General features: G+C 36.7%; 2 protein-coding genes across 6 annotated transcripts in view; one reads left to right on the top strand and one right to left on the bottom strand.

Moving 5' to 3' along the window:
• Positions 1 to 4,963, top strand: part of LOC115215773 — a 124,191-nt gene extending 119,228 nt beyond the window's left edge. Inside the window, exons 23-24 of the mRNA XM_036505701.1 lie at positions 1,115 to 1,391; positions 4,018 to 4,963. Of these exons, the coding sequence (XP_036361594.1) occupies positions 1,115 to 1,377 (263 nt within the window). The 3' untranslated portion in view covers positions 1,378 to 1,391; positions 4,018 to 4,963. The remainder of the gene's footprint in view (positions 1 to 1,114; positions 1,392 to 4,017) is intronic.
• A 481-nt stretch (positions 4,964 to 5,444) lies between these two features.
• Positions 5,445 to 18,121, bottom strand: part of LOC115215537 (putative extracellular sulfatase Sulf-1 homolog) — a 213,472-nt gene continuing 200,795 nt past the window's right edge. For all 5 annotated transcript variants that reach the window (XM_036505734.1, XM_029784718.2, XM_029784721.2 and 2 more), the window contains 2 exons: positions 17,748 to 17,865; positions 5,445 to 8,967 (listed from right to left, as the gene is read on the bottom strand). In XM_036505734.1, coding sequence (XP_036361627.1) covers positions 8,801 to 8,967; positions 17,748 to 17,865 — 285 coding nt within the window. In that variant the 3' untranslated portion in view covers positions 5,445 to 8,800. The remainder of the gene's footprint in view (positions 8,968 to 17,747; positions 17,866 to 18,121) is intronic.

Here is an 18,121-nt window from a genome sequence, read left to right as displayed (position 1 = left end):
AGGAATCACTGGGATGCTTAAACTATCTGGCAGAGTAGGGCATGATCTAAGTCACCCAATTAGTTAATCAGATTGTGCAGGAAGATGCTATAGCAATATAGTCAGCTGTTATGAGGATAAAGGGTGTGCCTCACAAGTGATTAGTTGCTAGACTAGTTCACGAAAGTTACACTAAGAGATATTGTCCAATTAATTAGAAAAGAGAGTTAGAATATATGCAATGCAGTTTTGTATTGTACCATTGATGCCATATCCTTCTTGGGACAACTGCAGGAGAAGTATTTAGTTAAAAGTAATCCTTTGTTGAAGACTTTCTCCAGGTTAATAAATGCCAAGTACAGAGTCCCTTGTTCTGTGATCTGATGGTCTTTGAGGAAACTAAGTGTAGATGAAAGGCTTGTGAGAGCTATACACACCACAATGTACAGGGGTGCTGCCTGTAAGGAGAGAGTTAGCCATGTGTACAGTAGCTTGTGTTTCTCTGCAGTTATTAACTTGCTTCTGATGAGGGTAGCATTTTCTACAGTCAGTCTCCCAGGTCTCAGGGGACTTGCAAAGGTGCCAGAAGCATTTTCCTCCAGTTGAAAACAAAAAAACTGTCACATTTGTGGCCATCTTTTTGTACTCTACGGTCTACATTGTCAACTGTACTTTTTCTTTATTTAACACTTTTGTTACTATATTTTGTTTCAATTAATTTTTAAAATTATAAAAATTTTATAAAATAATTTTGTCATTATTAAGCCAGTGAATGAAATATAAATTAACGTGGAATACAGATGGAAGGTTTTAACTTTTTTGATTGCATTCTATTATAACAAACTTTCTGTTTCAAAATAGTTTGAATTAAAATCCCCCATCAAAATTTATGCTCCAAACACCAGCTTAAAATGTTTCAAATTTTGACACAAAGCCAGCAATTTTGGGAGGAAGTGGGCAAGTCAATTATGCCAACCCCCAAAAAGATAAAAGATGACCTGGGTAGGTTTTCGGCTCATAATATAAAGAATTAGAAGCAATGCTGCTAAGAAGCATTTTAGTCAACATGCCAATGATTCTCTCAGCATGCCACCTTAATTATAATGCTCTAGTTTTTTAATTAATCCTTTTTCAGATGAAATCCCTTCTGATTCCAAGATTGGTGTGAAAACAAGTGTAGAAGGAAAATATGTTCATCTACAGTCTGGTCATTTCTGGTTGGCTAATGGACGGAATGTTTTTGAAGAGCAAAGACTCCTTGAGCTGAGGTTAAAGAACAGCTATATCCCAGGATGGAAACAGGAAATGGATTACTGCAGACCAAAAACAGATTCTAAGAAACAGACACACAGGTTGAACAACTCTACTCTGAGGCCCTCGACAACCATCCATCTCTGAGCTTTTAGATTTTGGTATGTTGGTTTGTCTGATATTGTCTTGATAACAGGTAACCAACTGAATGTTTTGCATTTAATACCTCTTGATTATGACAGGTAACTTTAGTAATATGTTTTTGCTACCATAGATAAAATTCAGGAGTCATCATCATATAAAAAATTTGAATATGAAATATATTAGGTAAAAAAAAACAAAGCTTGGAAGGAAAATAGATCAAACTACCTATGAAATGTGAAACCATGCAGGAAGCTTTTGCTCTTTAAGATAGTTCTTGAATCCAATATATTACATATTTCTAGCAACCTCTGCTTTAAAACTCAGCCATAAAATTTTGATATGGCTTAGATGGAGGAGAAGGTATACCCTTGACACTTCTTTTAGGGCCTCCAAGAGTAATGGGAGGTGTGAAGAAGTTATCCTGAGACTAGGCATTCGGCTCATATTTGTAACAGAGTTGAGGAAATTCATTGATTCCCAAAATTTAGGTGGTGGCTTTAAACCAAACACTAAATAAAGTCAAGCATTGGAAAACAGTGTTTCTTTTTTTGGCTTCCAGTTTCCATCTTCCATCCACCAAATTTCACTCTTACCCCCTTTTTTTGATATTAAGAATTTTCTTGTTCTGTACTTTACCAGATGTAAATAAGTTGTCCTGTAATTTTCCAGGTTTATAATGTTAAGAATATTATTCCTCTTGGTCGCATTTTTCCATGTAATCCATGTTTTTTTCCAGGCTATGCTCTTATGCTAATTAATAATGTGTCAAATAGCGGTGTCGTTGATAATTATGTCCTTACTGGTGACATATAAAAGTCCCCTTTATAGAATTATATTCGTAAAAAAGTATAGAACTATATTATCACACTCATAACTTTTTTCTTTTAAAACTTCATTGCATGAGAGTGATACCATGAAATTCTTTGAATTGAGCTCTATCATTTAAGCTTAATTAAAATATAGTTTGTTTTTAAAATGGATAAGTTAATAATACTTAAAAACCAATTTTTTTTCTTACTTATCTTTCCAATAGCAACTTTGGGGCAAATTTTTTATATTCAGTGTTTCTATTACTTGTAGACATAATCACTATCATCGTTTAACGTCTATTTTCCATGCTGGCATGGGTTGGATGGTTCGACCGGGGTCTGGGAAGCCAGGTGGCTGCACCAGGCCCCAGTCTGATCTGGCAGTGTTTCTACAGCTGGATGCCCTTCCTACTACCAATCACTCCGAGAGTGTAGTGGGTGCTTTTTACATGCCACCAGCACAGGGGCCAGAGGGGGCTGGCATTGACCATGTTCGGATGCTGCTTTTTACGTGCTACCTGCACGGGAATCACAACCACAATTTCCATTTGATTGTGATTTGATTTGATTTGATTTTGAAGTTGATATACTTGACTCAATAGGTCTTCTCAAGCATAGCATGTTACCCTACGATCCAAGGTACTTTGAGTGGGCTGGTTATGCAACACTGGTGTAGGTTACAGCTGTGATCTCACTTTATTTGCCGGATGTTCTCAGTCACAGCATACCTCCAGAGATCTCAGTCTTTTGTCATTGCCTCTGTGAGGCCCAACGTTCAAAGATCATGCTTCACCACCTCATTCCATGTTTGGGAATGGCATTTCGTCACACAGCTCTCCTCATCCATCCATGGTACATGACCATACCAATGCAAATGTCTCTCTTGCACACCACATCTGATGCTTCTTATGCCCAACATTTCTCTCTGTCGTGTCTGCACACTGACATTACACATCCAGCGGATTATGCTAGCTTCGTTTCTTTCGAACCTTTGCATGTCTTCAGCAGTCATGGCCCATGTTTCACTGCCGTGAAGCATGGCAGTTCCCACACATGCATGGTACAATCTACCTTTCACTCTGAGCAAGGGGCTCTTTGTCACCAGTAGAGGTAGGAGCTTTCTAAACTTTGCCCAGGCTATTCTTATTCTAGTGGTTCCCACTACAGGCTTGGTCACTTAGGTAGCGGAAGCTATCAACTACTAAGTTTCTCTCCCCCCCCCTGGCATGTGATGGAATCTGTTTTCTGAGCATCTGTGGTGCACATGAAAGCTGTCTTCCTGGTTAACCTTCCTTTGGTGTTGCTACAAGAAAAAAATCGTGCAGAGCCATGGTATTTGGAAACTTTCATGTTCAGAATTGCTGAAGCCTAGAGTTGTTGTTTAGTCACAAGTCAGCACCTACTGCTGCTTCTCTGCAGACCTGAAAATTAGACTGAATTTTACTTACGTAATATAAACGAGGGTGATAAACGGGAAATTGAAAGTATTGAAGAAAGACTTAACGCTTTAGAAACAGATTAGAAAGTATTCCAGATGTGGCTATCTTGTATTCCTTATTCAGTGTGCTTTTTATGACTTAGCTTGGAAGTAGCAGCCGTAACCAGCGCAGTTATCTCCCGTAATTTGAATCATATTTTCATGGGAGATAACTGTAAATTACTCTGAATAAGGGGAGGCAACTTACTTCTGCATTACTTTTGATAGTTTTTAAAGTGTCCTCACGATGTTAATTTACTACCCATGTATTAATTTCTATGTAATTTTTAATTCATCTCTACTACTTTCATTACATATTTCTTTCTACTACAGACACTAAATTCTTTTCTTTTTAAGCATGAATTATGCACTTGAAAGTGGACACCGAGTGAAATACTAGACTTCATTTAGAAGACATCCTAAGGTAATTTCTGTTTAAGCCATTTCAGATCCTACTGAACCGTAGCGGTAGTTGTTGCCTTAGGTTGTTGCCTAAGGTCAGATTTATTCAACATTGTATCTCACCTCCTTCTGCTCAATATTTAATTTGAACTTCGGACTTCTCTCCCTTGATCGGAATCATTAACGTTATACAGATAGTGCATCTTCTGTGAAAACTTACCTGACCAGGGGGGGGGGATATTACTTTTCTTGCAAACATTTGTGTAGGAAATCTTCCTCAGTGAATTCCCTTGAGCCAAGGCAGACATGAAAGAGGCTTTCTCAAGTTGTTGTTGAAATGCAAAATGTACAAAGCTGCTGAGAAATGTGCATAGAAAGTACAATGCAATATTTATGGCTTAGCACTGCAACAAGTGATATTGCCCCTATTGTGGCAATAAATGGTGACACAGAAATAGCAGAAGGAAACCTGAAAATGAAAGTGACTTATTGTCAATAATATATTGTCTGGATTTAACTGACAATCAAGTTAACATGAGTATGCTTGACAAGTTAGTCTTCATTAGTTGCTTTTATTATTTTAAAACAGGACCATGTCCACTAACAAAGCAAAACATATAATCCATTAATCTGTTAACCAAACAGGGGGGAGGGGCAGTGTAGTCAACAACAAAATTATTTGTTACTGAAAAAAAAAAAAGGGACAAGATATTAAAAAAGAAGCATTAAATTGAATGGAGCCCTCAGCACCATTTTATTTGTGAGGAATTGTATATTAAAGCATTTACCTCTTATACAACCTTCACACAGTTCGTCAACAACAAGAAACAAAGTAGACATTTGGGAATAATAATTTCATTTGAATTAATTTTTAGTAGTTTTCAACTCAAAAAAAAAAAAAGAGATCTTCAAACATCAATAATGAAAATTACATGGAATTCTTAAAAAAAAAATCACATTTTTATTTTCAATATCGCAATGCAAAAAAAAAAAAGTTAAATTTCTTTTGTTTTAAAGATATGTAGAGTTCACATTTAAATACAAATATAAAAAAAACAATTACAATGGTATTTTTACAGAATTTTTAAAATAATTATAATAATAATAAAAAAATTTATATAATATAAAAAATTATTGGCTGTGAGAAACCAAGAAAAAAAATATCAACAGCATATTTGTATATGTAAAAATATATATATGTATATATATTTATAAAACTCCCACATTTTGCCCCAAATTACATACTAATCATTGATTTGTTTGTATTTTTAAGATCGTCATTTAATAATCAGCAGCCTTCCTATTACATAACATTTTGATAGTTCGGCATTAACTATTATTAATCAATTGGTTTCAATCATATGATTGGCTTTTGATTTTTCTTCTTTTGTTCAGTTTTCTAATTCCAAACTGGCGTTAACCCAATACACTATCTGTCATGCAGAATATTTTATTTTATTTTATTTTATTTTTACAGCAATCCTAAAAGTGACTGTTTACATAATCCTTGAAAGTAACCAAGGAGCTGGAATTAGTTAAATGGAACAAAAAAAAAAATACTAATATTATATATTTTCAGATACTTATAATTAATACACATAATTGGTTTATCATTGCACTGTGAACATTTTTTTGTTTTTTTACATCAAGCTTCTTCTGAATGTTGATGAAGAAATGCTTACAATTAATTAATAAGAAAATTATCTTAATGGTTGCTTCTAATAATCATTTGACAGACACCTTAAAACAAAAAATAGAAAGATCAAAGAACTAACTGATATTAAGTAATTAGGACTTAATTGCATTTTTTGATGTTGCTTTTCATTTATTTTATCATATTTTGGTTTAATCTTAAATCTGTCACCTAAAAACATTCATTATACACTGTAATGAGGAACAGACCATCAGAGAGAGAACTTTTTTGCAGTTTTGCTATTTAAAGCAAACTAGTATTAGACTAATTGTAGTAGTGTTATAAAAACCGATTTTACATTTAGAGTTACTTAGGGTTCCTAAGTATGATGATTTGTGCAACCAAATTGTTAGCATAAATCCGAATAGTTCTTCATAGCTATAAGATAACAGCTCTCCACCATGTTGAATTTAATATAGCCTCGTCATGTGCTGATACTATCTTAATTTCTTTAACACCTCGTCAGATAAACTAAAGTCTGAAACGAGAATCTCAAGATTTCAGATCAAACAATCATCACCTTTACAGTACTTAAATTTAATACTTCCTTTAACCCTTTTGTTATCATATTTCTTTTGAAACGCTGCCTCCGTATCAATTAATCTTGACAGTAATGAAGAATTTACTAAAATAACTTTGCCATTATTAAGTTGATGTTTGAAGCATAAACTAACAGGAAATTCTGATGGAAGTGTTTAATTTAGATCACTTTAAAAACAGGAAGTTTGTATCGTAGAACTAGGAGCAATCTCGTGCAAAAGGGTTAAACCAAAGTCTACCATCATTGGATGATGTAATCTGGGGTTTACTGTGATCAAAAAAGTGACTGGATAGTCATGGCTGGGATACCTTTGAACATAAGTCTGTGTAAGTGTTTTGTTATCATATTTCTGTTGAAACATTGCTTTTGTATCAATTTTGAAAATAATGAAGAATTTAGTAAAATAATTGTCGTTAATAAACTGGTTTTGGAAAATATTAACTAACCTGAACTTTTGATGGAATTTTTAATTTAGATAATTTTCTTAATTTCTATTCATTCTTATTATGTTCTGGCAAATTCGAATGTGAATGTCTGATTACTGTTGTTTGGCATGAGGGAACATCTCCCTTTAGACAATGTGTGCTCATAACACATACAATTCACTGGTGTAAGGGAACTATGAGATTACTTTGGTGTTTCAAACTTATCATGTCTCATCAGTCAAAGCTACCCCACTGAACCAATGAATTTAACAAGTGCACTGGCTCTTGTTCATAGGAATCAGCAAACAAATCATTTGCTGGTTTCCGCTAATGTTTACCAAACAAAACTTGATGGAGTGCCTATAGAACAGTGTGGATCCAAACAATAATTCATTCTTAATATGTTCTGGCAGATTCAATAGGAATATCTGATTGTTGCCATTAAAAGAACACAACAATCAGATATTGGTGTTCAAATCTGCCAGAATGCACTGAGAATGAACGAATATGTTATTGTTTAGATTCATTTAAATAAATTATTCTCTAGATATTATATAATTTCTGGGGAAAGATACTTTTAGCCAGAAAATTATGGATACAAAGAAAAGAAGAGCGTCTTGCGAATTTTAACCTTGATAATTCATTTTTCTTAGGGCTTCAATCTATGATCCAACATAAAACTAAGGTAGATAATTATGGAACTTACTGGAAAGGTGTTGCTAAATTGTAATTATTTGTATGCTGGAAAGAAAATTTAAGCCTTCTATGACAATATTTTATAATTAATTTCTTTAAATTATTAAAGGATCTAGAATGATTTACTAACAAAATATTTACTAAAATATTTATTGGTATTAAGCTGATGTTTGGAACATAATTAACCAAAAGTTGCATAAAAATGATGAGTTTTAATTTGTATATAAACACTTTAAAACAAGCAGTTTTTTTTATTAATGAACTTTGAACATTCTTCTGTAGGTTGGTTCTCAAAAGGATCGTATTTTTGATATGAATTCAACAATAGGTAAGGAGGAAGTCAAATTTTTTTTTAAAGTTATGATAGTTTATAGATAGACTAATTCGTAAAACATCTAATTTAACAGCAAGTGGTGACCTTAGTCACTCGAGTCACACTCTAATAGTTTCTTCTAGCAAGAATGTAACCGTGAATATATTAAATTTCTGAGTGAACAGCCAAGATATAAACTGGTACAGAAGTAACTTATATTTCCATATAGAGATAGTAAGTTTTAAAGACTCTTTATAATGGATATAAAAACAAAAGTCAGTGGGTTAAGAAGACAAGTAAATAAAAGATTTTCAGTGAAGTTGATAAAAACAAAAATAGATTTTTCTTAATGTTTCATACCAAACAAAACCGTTTTGATCAATCATTATTTCAACACAATATTTACTGACAAATTGCTGTTATTGGACAAGGGAATAGAAGGAAGGAAAAAAAGAAGACACAGATAGATAAATGGATGGATGGATGGTGGATGAGTAAAAGATAGTGACATTAAAAGATTAGTTTCCAGTCCTCCTTACATGAAATATCAAATTCTTGCTTTTTTTTTTTTGCTTTTTTTTTCAAGTAAATTCAATTAATTTGACTCTAGTCTAATACTGGTACTTTATTTTATCAACCTTCAAGAAAGGGTGAAAGGCAAAGTTGGCCCTGGTGGGAATTCAGATTTCAAACTTTGAACAATATTAGTGATGGAGCAAACAAATTTACAGTAAAGCATCTAGTCCCAGTGCTCTCCTCTCTAAAAGCTGTCTATACCACTTTCTTTAAACATGAAATATTGACATGCTGTAAAAATATACAATGAAGAAATCTTTTAAGATTTTTCATTAACAAAAAAAAAAAAAAAAAATTGAAATTTTTTCTCCTGTAAAAGTGAAAAAAAAAAAGAAATTATTGCATAAAAAAACAATTATAGTCTTAGAAATGAAAATCCAAGAGTAAAAGAGGCAATTATGGTTTATGGGAAGCATCAAGAATAGTTGGGAAAATAACTAACTAACAAACAAAATAGAATAAATTGCACCACCTCATACTGAAACCTTCTCCTATCAGCCTTGTTCAAGAGGCAAATTTTTATCTACAGAAATTACATTTGAAACTAATCCATCTTGTTTAGAGAATGGATAAGGAGTGTATGTTGTAAACCTGGTAGGAACACCTTTTCTTCCAACCAGAGATTCATTGACGATGTTCTCTTGCTTCGGTTTTTTGAGACCTGGGGAAGAAATTGAAAAATAAATAAATATATAAATAAATAATAATCCTTTCTACTCGAAGCACAAGGCCTCGAATTTGAGGGAAGGGATTAAGTCAATTACATTGACCCTAGTGCATGATTGGTACTTATTTTATCGACCCTGAAAGGATAAAAGGCAAAGTCAACCTTGGTGGAATTTAAACTCAGAACTTAAAGAAAGGTGAAATACCTATTTCTTTATTGCCCACAAGGGGCTAAACATAGAGGGGACAAGCAAGTACAGACAAACGGATTAAGTCAATTACATCGACCCCAGTGCGTCACTGGTACTTAATTTATCGACCCCGAAAAGATGAAAGGCAAAGTCAACCATGGCAGAATTTGAACTCTCAACGCAGCGGCAGACGAAATACTGTAATAATAATAATAATAGCATCAAACTTTGGTACGAGGTCAGCAGTTTCAGGAGGAAGGAGTAAGTCCATTACATCAACCCCAGTGCTTAACTGGTACTTCTTTCATCAACCTCAAAGAAATGAAAGACAAAAATCAACATCAGTGGAATCTGAATTCAGAAAGGAAAGATTGATAAAATGCCTAACAGCATTTTGTCTACCATGCTAATGATGATTCTTCCAGCTTGCTACCTTAATAATAATAATAATAATCTCTAAGCTGTGGGATGGAGCAGACATCCTGAGGCATGACATAGATAACTCAGGAGAAATGACAATCCTTTCTATTATAGGCACAAGGCCTGAAATCTTGGGGGAGGAGGTTAGTCAATTACATTGACTTGTACTTATTTTTATCAACTGGTACTTAGTTTATCAACCCCAGAAGGATGCAAAGTCAACCTCAGCGGAATTTGAACTCAGAACATAAAGATGGATAAAATGTTGCTAATCATTTTTGCCCAGTTTGTTACCAATTCTGCCAGCTCCCTGCCTTAATAATAATAATAATGAACTCTCTCCCCCTGAAGATGATGTACAAGTGTTCAGCTTTTGCCGAATGACCTGCACAAATGATTTGTTTATAGTGATCAAATGTTCATACCTGCACATTAGCTCACTCCCTCCATCAAATCGACATTGTCTGAACAGGTGCACTATATACCAGGTGTCAAAGTGACTGCAGAGCAACATGAGATGAAGTGTTTTGCTCAAGAACACAATGCACCACCAGGTCTAGGTCTAGGAATTGAAATCATGATCTAGCAATCATGAGTGCAACACCCTAACCATTAGGCCATGCGCTCTCTGAATAATAAAAATCCTTTCCACTATAGGCACAAAGTCTGGAATTTGTGAGGAGGTGCATAGTCGATTATATCGACCCCAGTAGTTGACTGGTTCTTAATTTATTGACCCCGAAAGGATGAAAGGCAATGTCAACCTCAGCAGAATTTGAACTCAGATCATAAAGACCGATGAAATGCCACTATGCATTTTACCTCACCACCTAATAATAATAATAGAAATACTCACTAAAAATAATTGTTGTTCAAGTTATAATAAAAGAATAACATTCATACACTGAAAGGAGTCATTACTACTACAAGCACTAGTAGAACACTTCCTTTTTGCTTGGGTCCACTCATCTGTAAATGAGCTCCAGCAAAAGCTGGGGAGTTAACCTTGTACCAAACCAATGTTCCATCCCAGGTGGAGCTTTGTGATCTTGGTCACTTATATGCCATGGAAACCAGATGAAGCTCCAGTCTTATGAATGCAAAGGTTTACATTAAAATCAATTCTCCATGTTGCCATGGTAAGCTGGAGGGCTGCACCAATTGTCTCTTTTGGCATGGTTTCTATGGCTGGATGCCCTTCCCAATGCCAACCACCTGACAGTGTGTACTGGGTGCTTTTTATGTGGTGCTGGCACAAGTGCTTTTTTTTTCTTTCTTTTTTTATTTTGTCCAGGTAAGCTGCTAGGTAGATCAGAAAACATGAAGAAGAGTTTGGCTATGTGACCAGGCAATCACTGATCTGTCCAGTACTCAAACTTCTTGGTTGTTATCCCACATTCTGATTATAGTGGCTATCTCCACTATAATCGCAACTAACTGGTTCTATGGAATCACTAACACCATTAAAGTACGATTCTCTGTTTCTACATCAATCAAAATAACTTCCTAATATAGTGCTGGGATTTAGAGGCTACTGGATGTACAAGATTCCTTTGTCTCCTGTGTTTATTTTGAGACTTATTTATACACAATCTTCCTGACTGTAAACATGACAAATGTGTAATTGTTAAATGGAAGTGTAAAATAAGTAAAAAAACAAAATATTTGTAAGTTATAAAGTGTACAGAGTACACACACCCTCATGCACACTTGTGACATCAACACACTGACCTTATCATCTGCATACGGATTCTTGTTTCACAAAGGGGAGAGTAAACAATGATAGATAGATAAGTATTAGTGTTTAAGTCACAGATCATCGTTACTAAATAAACAGACATAACACACACACACACACACAGATGTAGTCACTCTTGCTCTATCTCTCTCTCACACCAACACATACACATATGGTCTCTCTCTTTCACAGTGATATGCACACACACAAACAGTCTCACAAACATAATCATAATTTGTCTTGTACAGATTCACTGACAAAGAAAGTTCATAAAAATATGATATTTTGAAATATTGAAGAAACACCATATTGACATAAACAATAAAAACAGAACACAACAACTAAACAAACAAACTACAGAAGCAAAATATTTGGTGTTTTAGTATAATAAACTACTGCGACATTCAAAGTGTGTATCATCATCATCATCATCATCATTTAACGTCCGCTTTCCATGCTAGCATGGGTTGGACGGTTCAACTGGGGTCTGGGGAGCCCGGAAGCTGCACCAGTCCAGTCAGATCTGGCAGTGTTTCTACAGCTGGATGCCCTTCCTAACGCCAACCACTCCGAGAGTGTAGTGGGTGATTTTATGTGCCACCGACACAGGTGCCAGACGAGGCTGGCAAACGGCCACGCTCGGATGGTGTTTTTTAATGTGCCACCGACACAGATGCCAGACGAGGCTGGCAGACGGCCACGCTCGGATGGTGTTTTTTATGTGCCACCGACACAGGTGCCAGACGAGGCTGGCAGACGGCCACGCTCGGATGGTGTTTTTATGTGCCACCGACACAGGTGCCAGATGAGGCTGGCAAACGGCCACGATCGGATGGTGCTTGTTACGTGCCCACAGCACGGAGGCCAGTCGATGCGGTACTGGCTACGGCCACGTTCGGATGGTTTTCTTATGTGCCACGTGCCACCGGCACTGGTACCACAAAGATACAAATTCCATTGATGTTCATCTATTTTGATTTGTTTTGATTTTCACTTGTCTCAACAGGTCTTCACAAGTGTCACAAGAAGGAAGGTATGCACAGGTGGACTGACTACGTCCCAGGTAGGGGCCATGGGTTATGGCCTGACTAGTCTTGCCGGGTCTTCGGATGGTGTTTTTATGTGCCACCGACACAGGTGCTAGATGAGGCTGGCGAACGGCCACGATCGGATGGTGTTTGTCATGTGCCCACCGCACTGACTACGGCACTGATGGATTTCTTGTGTGCCACAGGCACTGGTACCACAAGATACAAATTCCATTGATGTTCATCTATTTTGTCTATTTTGATTTGATTTGATTTGATTTTCACTTGCCTCAACCGGTCTTCACAAGTGTCACAAGAAGGAAGGTATGCACAGGTGGACTGACTAGTCTTGCCGGGTCTTCGGAAGGTGTTTTTATGTGCCACCGACACAGGTGCCAGATGAGGCTGGCGAACGGCCATGATCGGATGGTGTTTGTTACGTGCCCACAGCACGGAGGCCGGTCGATGCGGAACTGGCTACGGCTACGTTCGGATGGTTCTCTTGTGTGCCACCGGCACTGGTACCACAAAGTGTGTGCCACCGGCACTGGTACCACAAAGATACAGATTCCATTGATGTTCATCTATTTTGATTTGTTTTGATTTGATTTTCACTTGCCTCAACAGGTCTTCACAAGTGTCACAAGAAGGAAGGTATGCACAGGTGGACTGACTATGTCCCAGGTAGGGGCCATGGGTTATGGCCTGACTAGTCTTGCCGGGTCTTCGGATGGTGTTTTTATGTGCCACCGACACAGGTGCTAGATGAGGCTGGCGAACGGCCACGACCGGATGGTGTTTGTTATGTGCCCACAGCACGATGGCCAGTGATGCGGTACTGGCTACGGCCACTTTCGGATGGTTTTCTCTTGTGTGCCACCGGCACTGGTACCACAAAGATACAAATTCCATTGATGTTCATCTATTTTGATTTGTTTTGATTTGATTTTGATTTTGATCTTCACTTGCCTCAACAGGCCTTCACAAGTATCACAAGGAGGAAGGTATGCACAGGTGGACTGACTACGTCCCAGGTAGGGGCCATGGTTTATGGCCTGACTAGTCTTGCCGGGTCTTCGGAAGGTGTTTTTATGTGCCACCGACACAGGTGCTAGATGAGGCTGGCGAACGGCCACGACCGGATGGTGTTTGTTATGTGCCCACAGCACGATGGCGAGTGATGCGGTACTGACTACGGCCACGTTCGGATGGATTCTTGTGTGCCACCGGCACTGGTACCACAAGCGGTGTGTGTATATATATATATATATGTGTGTGTGTGTGAGTATGTAGGAGTCGCAGCCAATGGCTTGAACATAAACAATATTAGACATGCTGATAACACAGCAGTGTTGGCAGGCAACAAGGAAGAATTATGAGAAACTGTTGATGTGAAAGAGCTTTGTGAGAAGAAAATCCTAAATATGAATGTAAAAATGACAAAGGTTATTAATAAGACAGAACAGAAAGAAGCAAATATAAAGGTAGATGAGCAGAAGCCGGAACAAGTGGAAAAAACTTCAAGTATTTAGAACAAATACTAAATCAAGAAATAAGAATAAATAAGGCTAAAACAACATTTATAAGAATGAAAAGGATCTTCACCTGGAAAGATAACATGCATCTAAAAGTGAGGCTAGTAAACTGTTATATTATACCAATTCTCCTCTACTGGACAGGAACTTGGATAATGCACATATTGATGGGAAATGAAAGGAAAGTTTTGAGAAGTGGATCTTTCACAGATTAAGCAAGATAAGCTGGGAAGACAGGATAACAAATACTGCAGTGCTAGAAAAGCTTAAAGCTCAAAGACACTTATTATTGAGAATCAAGTCCACAAACTGATCATATTTTGGCTATAAAATGTACCATGAGTCATTGCCCAAGACCATCCTGAAGGTGTGAAGAAGAGTAAGAGATTGGGCAAAGACATCAATGGAATGGAGTGGAAATAAGAGCCTGGCTGGTTATATACATACAGCACAACAGGGAAGGAACTAGGATGTCAAGGCAAGTTGGCCCCAAGACACAGGGAAGACTCCTGATTGATGAATGTGTGTGTGTATATATTACACATACACACTCAGCTTCTTTCAGTTTCCCCTCATGTACTATTTGGTTGATTTGTGGCTATTGTAGAAAACATTTAGTCAAGGTGCTGCTGCACAGTGAAATTGAACCCACCTCATGTGATTGTGAAGCAGAACTAAGTGTTTATGCATGACTCCCAATGTGCACAGTATCTTTTGTTCTGTTATTAAATAAAGCAAAAAGCATCCCCTATAATTTCTGCTGATCATCCCAAACTGCTTTCAGATATATAAGCATGTTTGTACAGCTAATGTTCAGTTTAATTTTTGAAATGGGGGGGGTAAATATAGAGGCATGGTGGTGGTGGTGGGAAGAAAGATCTTTCAACAAGGATAGAACAGCAGGATCAGTATGGGATCTGGAGATGGGATTGCAAAAATGAGCAAGGCAGGTGTACAATTTTACAGTTCAAAATAGCAGATAGAGTGGTAGAAGAGATGCTAACTGTTACGTGTTTAAAACTCAGGTGGCATTTTTGGTGGAAGTGGTGGTGGTGGTGGTGGGGAGGAGATACATTCCAAAATGTTTGTGTGCCATAACTGTACCATAATGATGTGTGACCGGTACTGAAATACGGGGCCACAGAATTAACCTTAAAGTGTCATTCATCATCCTGTAACATTGTCACAACCATTTTCTCTCTTTCAGCTGAGGAAGCAATGTATCTCCTCTACTCCAAGACCCCTGTGTCTGTCGTCCCTCTCTTATTCTTCCCACTGACACAGAATCACCTGCCTCAATACCACTTCCCCACTGAGTTAGGGGCCTCGCTTTGCTAATTACTTGGTGACCTTGCTAGAGCTGGGAGTCATGTAGAAGGTACCCAGTACACACTGTAAAGTGGTTGGCATTAGGAAAGGCATCCAGTTGTAGAAACCATACTAAAACAGATATTGAATGGTGATGGTCACTAGTATACAGAAGGAAGTGTGTGGGGAAACAACCAACACAATTATATTGACCTGAGTTGATAGAGGGTTTCAAAGAACCCTATCAATCACGTATCTGAAGTTGAACCTGTTATTGTTAGGCTGTTGGATTGGAAGAAAATAAAATACTGAACCTTGTCCAGGGTTACAAAATTAGTGGCCATAGCAAGGTTTGAACATGACTATCATCCTCATCATCATTCTAACATCCACTTTTCCATACTTGCATGGATTGTACAGAATTTATTGAGGTATATTTTCTATGACCAGATGCTACACATTTCACCAACCCTCATCTGTTTCCAAATAAGATCCTATTCTCCCAAGGCCGATTGTGTTTTTACAGAAGATTGGAAACAAATGACAGTGACACTCATTTACAATAGTTACATGATGTCAACACCTGGAGACAAACATAGAGATACATAAATTACCTATGTGTGTGTGTGTGTATATATATATATACACACACACATGCACACAACAGGTTTTTTTCCACTATCCATCTACCAAATTCACTCACAAAGCCTTGGCAAGCCCAAGGATCCATGTAGTGGGACTGAACCTGACACCATATAGCTGTGAAGTTCACTTCACAATCAGCTATAGAAAGAGGAGTAGAAAACTAGAAGCAGGTGATGCTGTTGGGGCTCTGTACCAAAAGCAGTTGAATGCTTTGTTGGTGCCAATAACATAGCAAGTGATTTGTGGGAGATTTTTGCCAGAGCGTGTGAGCATGATATAACCGTGAGTCAACAATGACAAAGACAGACAACAATCTAAATAGACTAACAAATAGTTTTAAATAAATCCTCACCAATTTTTAAAATAAATTATTGAATAAATATATATTCAAATTAATATTAATATATTTATAGAGTTTATCAAATATAAGGTAAAATATTCTGCCATTCTGAAAAAATGAAGAAAAAAGAGATAGAAATATATGTTAGTATGAAAAATATATAGATGATTAATATATACTCATACACACACACACAAATATATGTTAGAAATGAAAACTATCTATCATCCATTTTAATCTTTCCAAGTCCAGAAAAACTCCTTTGTAATTAAAGATCCATATTTAAGGGAAGGTTTGAGAAGTTAAAATATATTAACATCTATTTCATTTGTCAATTCAGTTTGTTCCACCATCTTCACTGTTTGAAGCTCACTTTTCCATGCTTGCATGGGTTGGGCAGAATTCCCTGATACAGCCTTTCCATGGCTGGATGTCTTTACTGTCACATGAGGAACCGTCACTTGTTCTGGAACAAGGTTATATTTCTTCATGACCAGACAGGTTTCTGTGGAAGACTGGAAACACATGGCTTGTATGATGGTGTCACTTGTTGACAGCCATCACATCATGTCTACACACATGACATCATCATTTTAACATCCACTTCCAGTCACCAACCCTAACCTGTTGTCAAGCAAGGTAATATTCTCCTGTGGCCAGACATCTTTCCATGAAAGACTGGAAACATAAGACACTACTTCTATGACAATCACTTACATGTGTCGTGTCAAGACAGGCAGACACACATTATCATCATCATCATCATCTTAGCATTCACTTTTAAATGCACACTGAGGCAGATTTTTGACAACCTGATGCCCTTCTTGTTGCCAACCCTCTCCTATTTCAAAGCAAGGTAATATTTCCATATGGCCAGAAATGTTTTCACAGAATATTGGAAATGAATGACACTTGTTTTCAACTATCATGCAAAGCCAAGACAAGAGTACACACACTACACACTCAGCAGAATTCAGTTTCTGTTTACCAAATCCATTCACAAGGCTTTGGTTGACCTGAGACTATAATAGAAAACATTTGCCCAAGGTAGTGTGCAGTGGGACTGAACCTGAAATCATGTAGTTGGAAATGGCTTTAAATTTGACACAACATTCTATGTTGAAAGACTCAAAACCAACTGAACTGATATTTACTGACTTTGCTTATGAGTTGTAAGTAGTAAAAACTGAACCTGCAGCCGGGAGATGTACACTTGATGGAGTTAAATATAGGAAGTGATACACTGGAATTTAAATAATAATAGAACAGGGATCAACATTCATCTTCCATGCTAGCATGGTGCAGATGGCTTTGACAGAATTTGATGAGCTGGAGAACTGTGTTGAGTTCCAATATCTGCTTTGACAGGGTTTCTGTTATTGGATGCAGTTCATTGACATTACAGAATTTTTCTGGTGTCAGAATACATAAAAGTCGTTTAAAAACTGAAAAATTCATTTTCCATTCAATGGAAGATATAAAATGAAACTTTTCTTTTAACATTTTTAACAAAAATAAAATGTAAAAAAACAAAAAACCAAAACTACAGTGATAACTAAGTTGTACTTACTTTCATCGAGGTAATCGTAACTGCATTCCTTAGCACCTTTACATTTTCTGAGTTTTTCTAAATTGGCATGGAGCTGTTGCAGCACACCATAATTTATTTCATGAATGCTGTTCTTCAACTGGAATCAAAATCAACCGAATTAAAAATTGCTTCCACATGGAATATGTAACACAAGTTTTCAAAACTCTATCAAATACACAAAACTGTCCTTGTAATATAATGTTGGCTGTGTTGAGGATGAAAATTTTTTCAATCATGAATTTTTGTAGGAACTCAAATCTGTATCTAATCATAGTTGTTGTTCCTATCATCATTGTCATCATAACCATCATTTGTGTTGTCATAGCCATCATCATCATCATCTTTGTTGTCAT

This window comes from Octopus sinensis, linkage group LG9 (assembly GCF_006345805.1).
Source record: "Octopus sinensis linkage group LG9, ASM634580v1, whole genome shotgun sequence".
In the NCBI taxonomy this organism is placed as follows: Eukaryota; Metazoa; Mollusca; class Cephalopoda; order Octopoda; family Octopodidae; genus Octopus; species Octopus sinensis.
The sequence above is the reverse complement of the archived record's forward strand: the minus strand, read 5'-3'. Positions and strand labels throughout refer to the sequence as shown.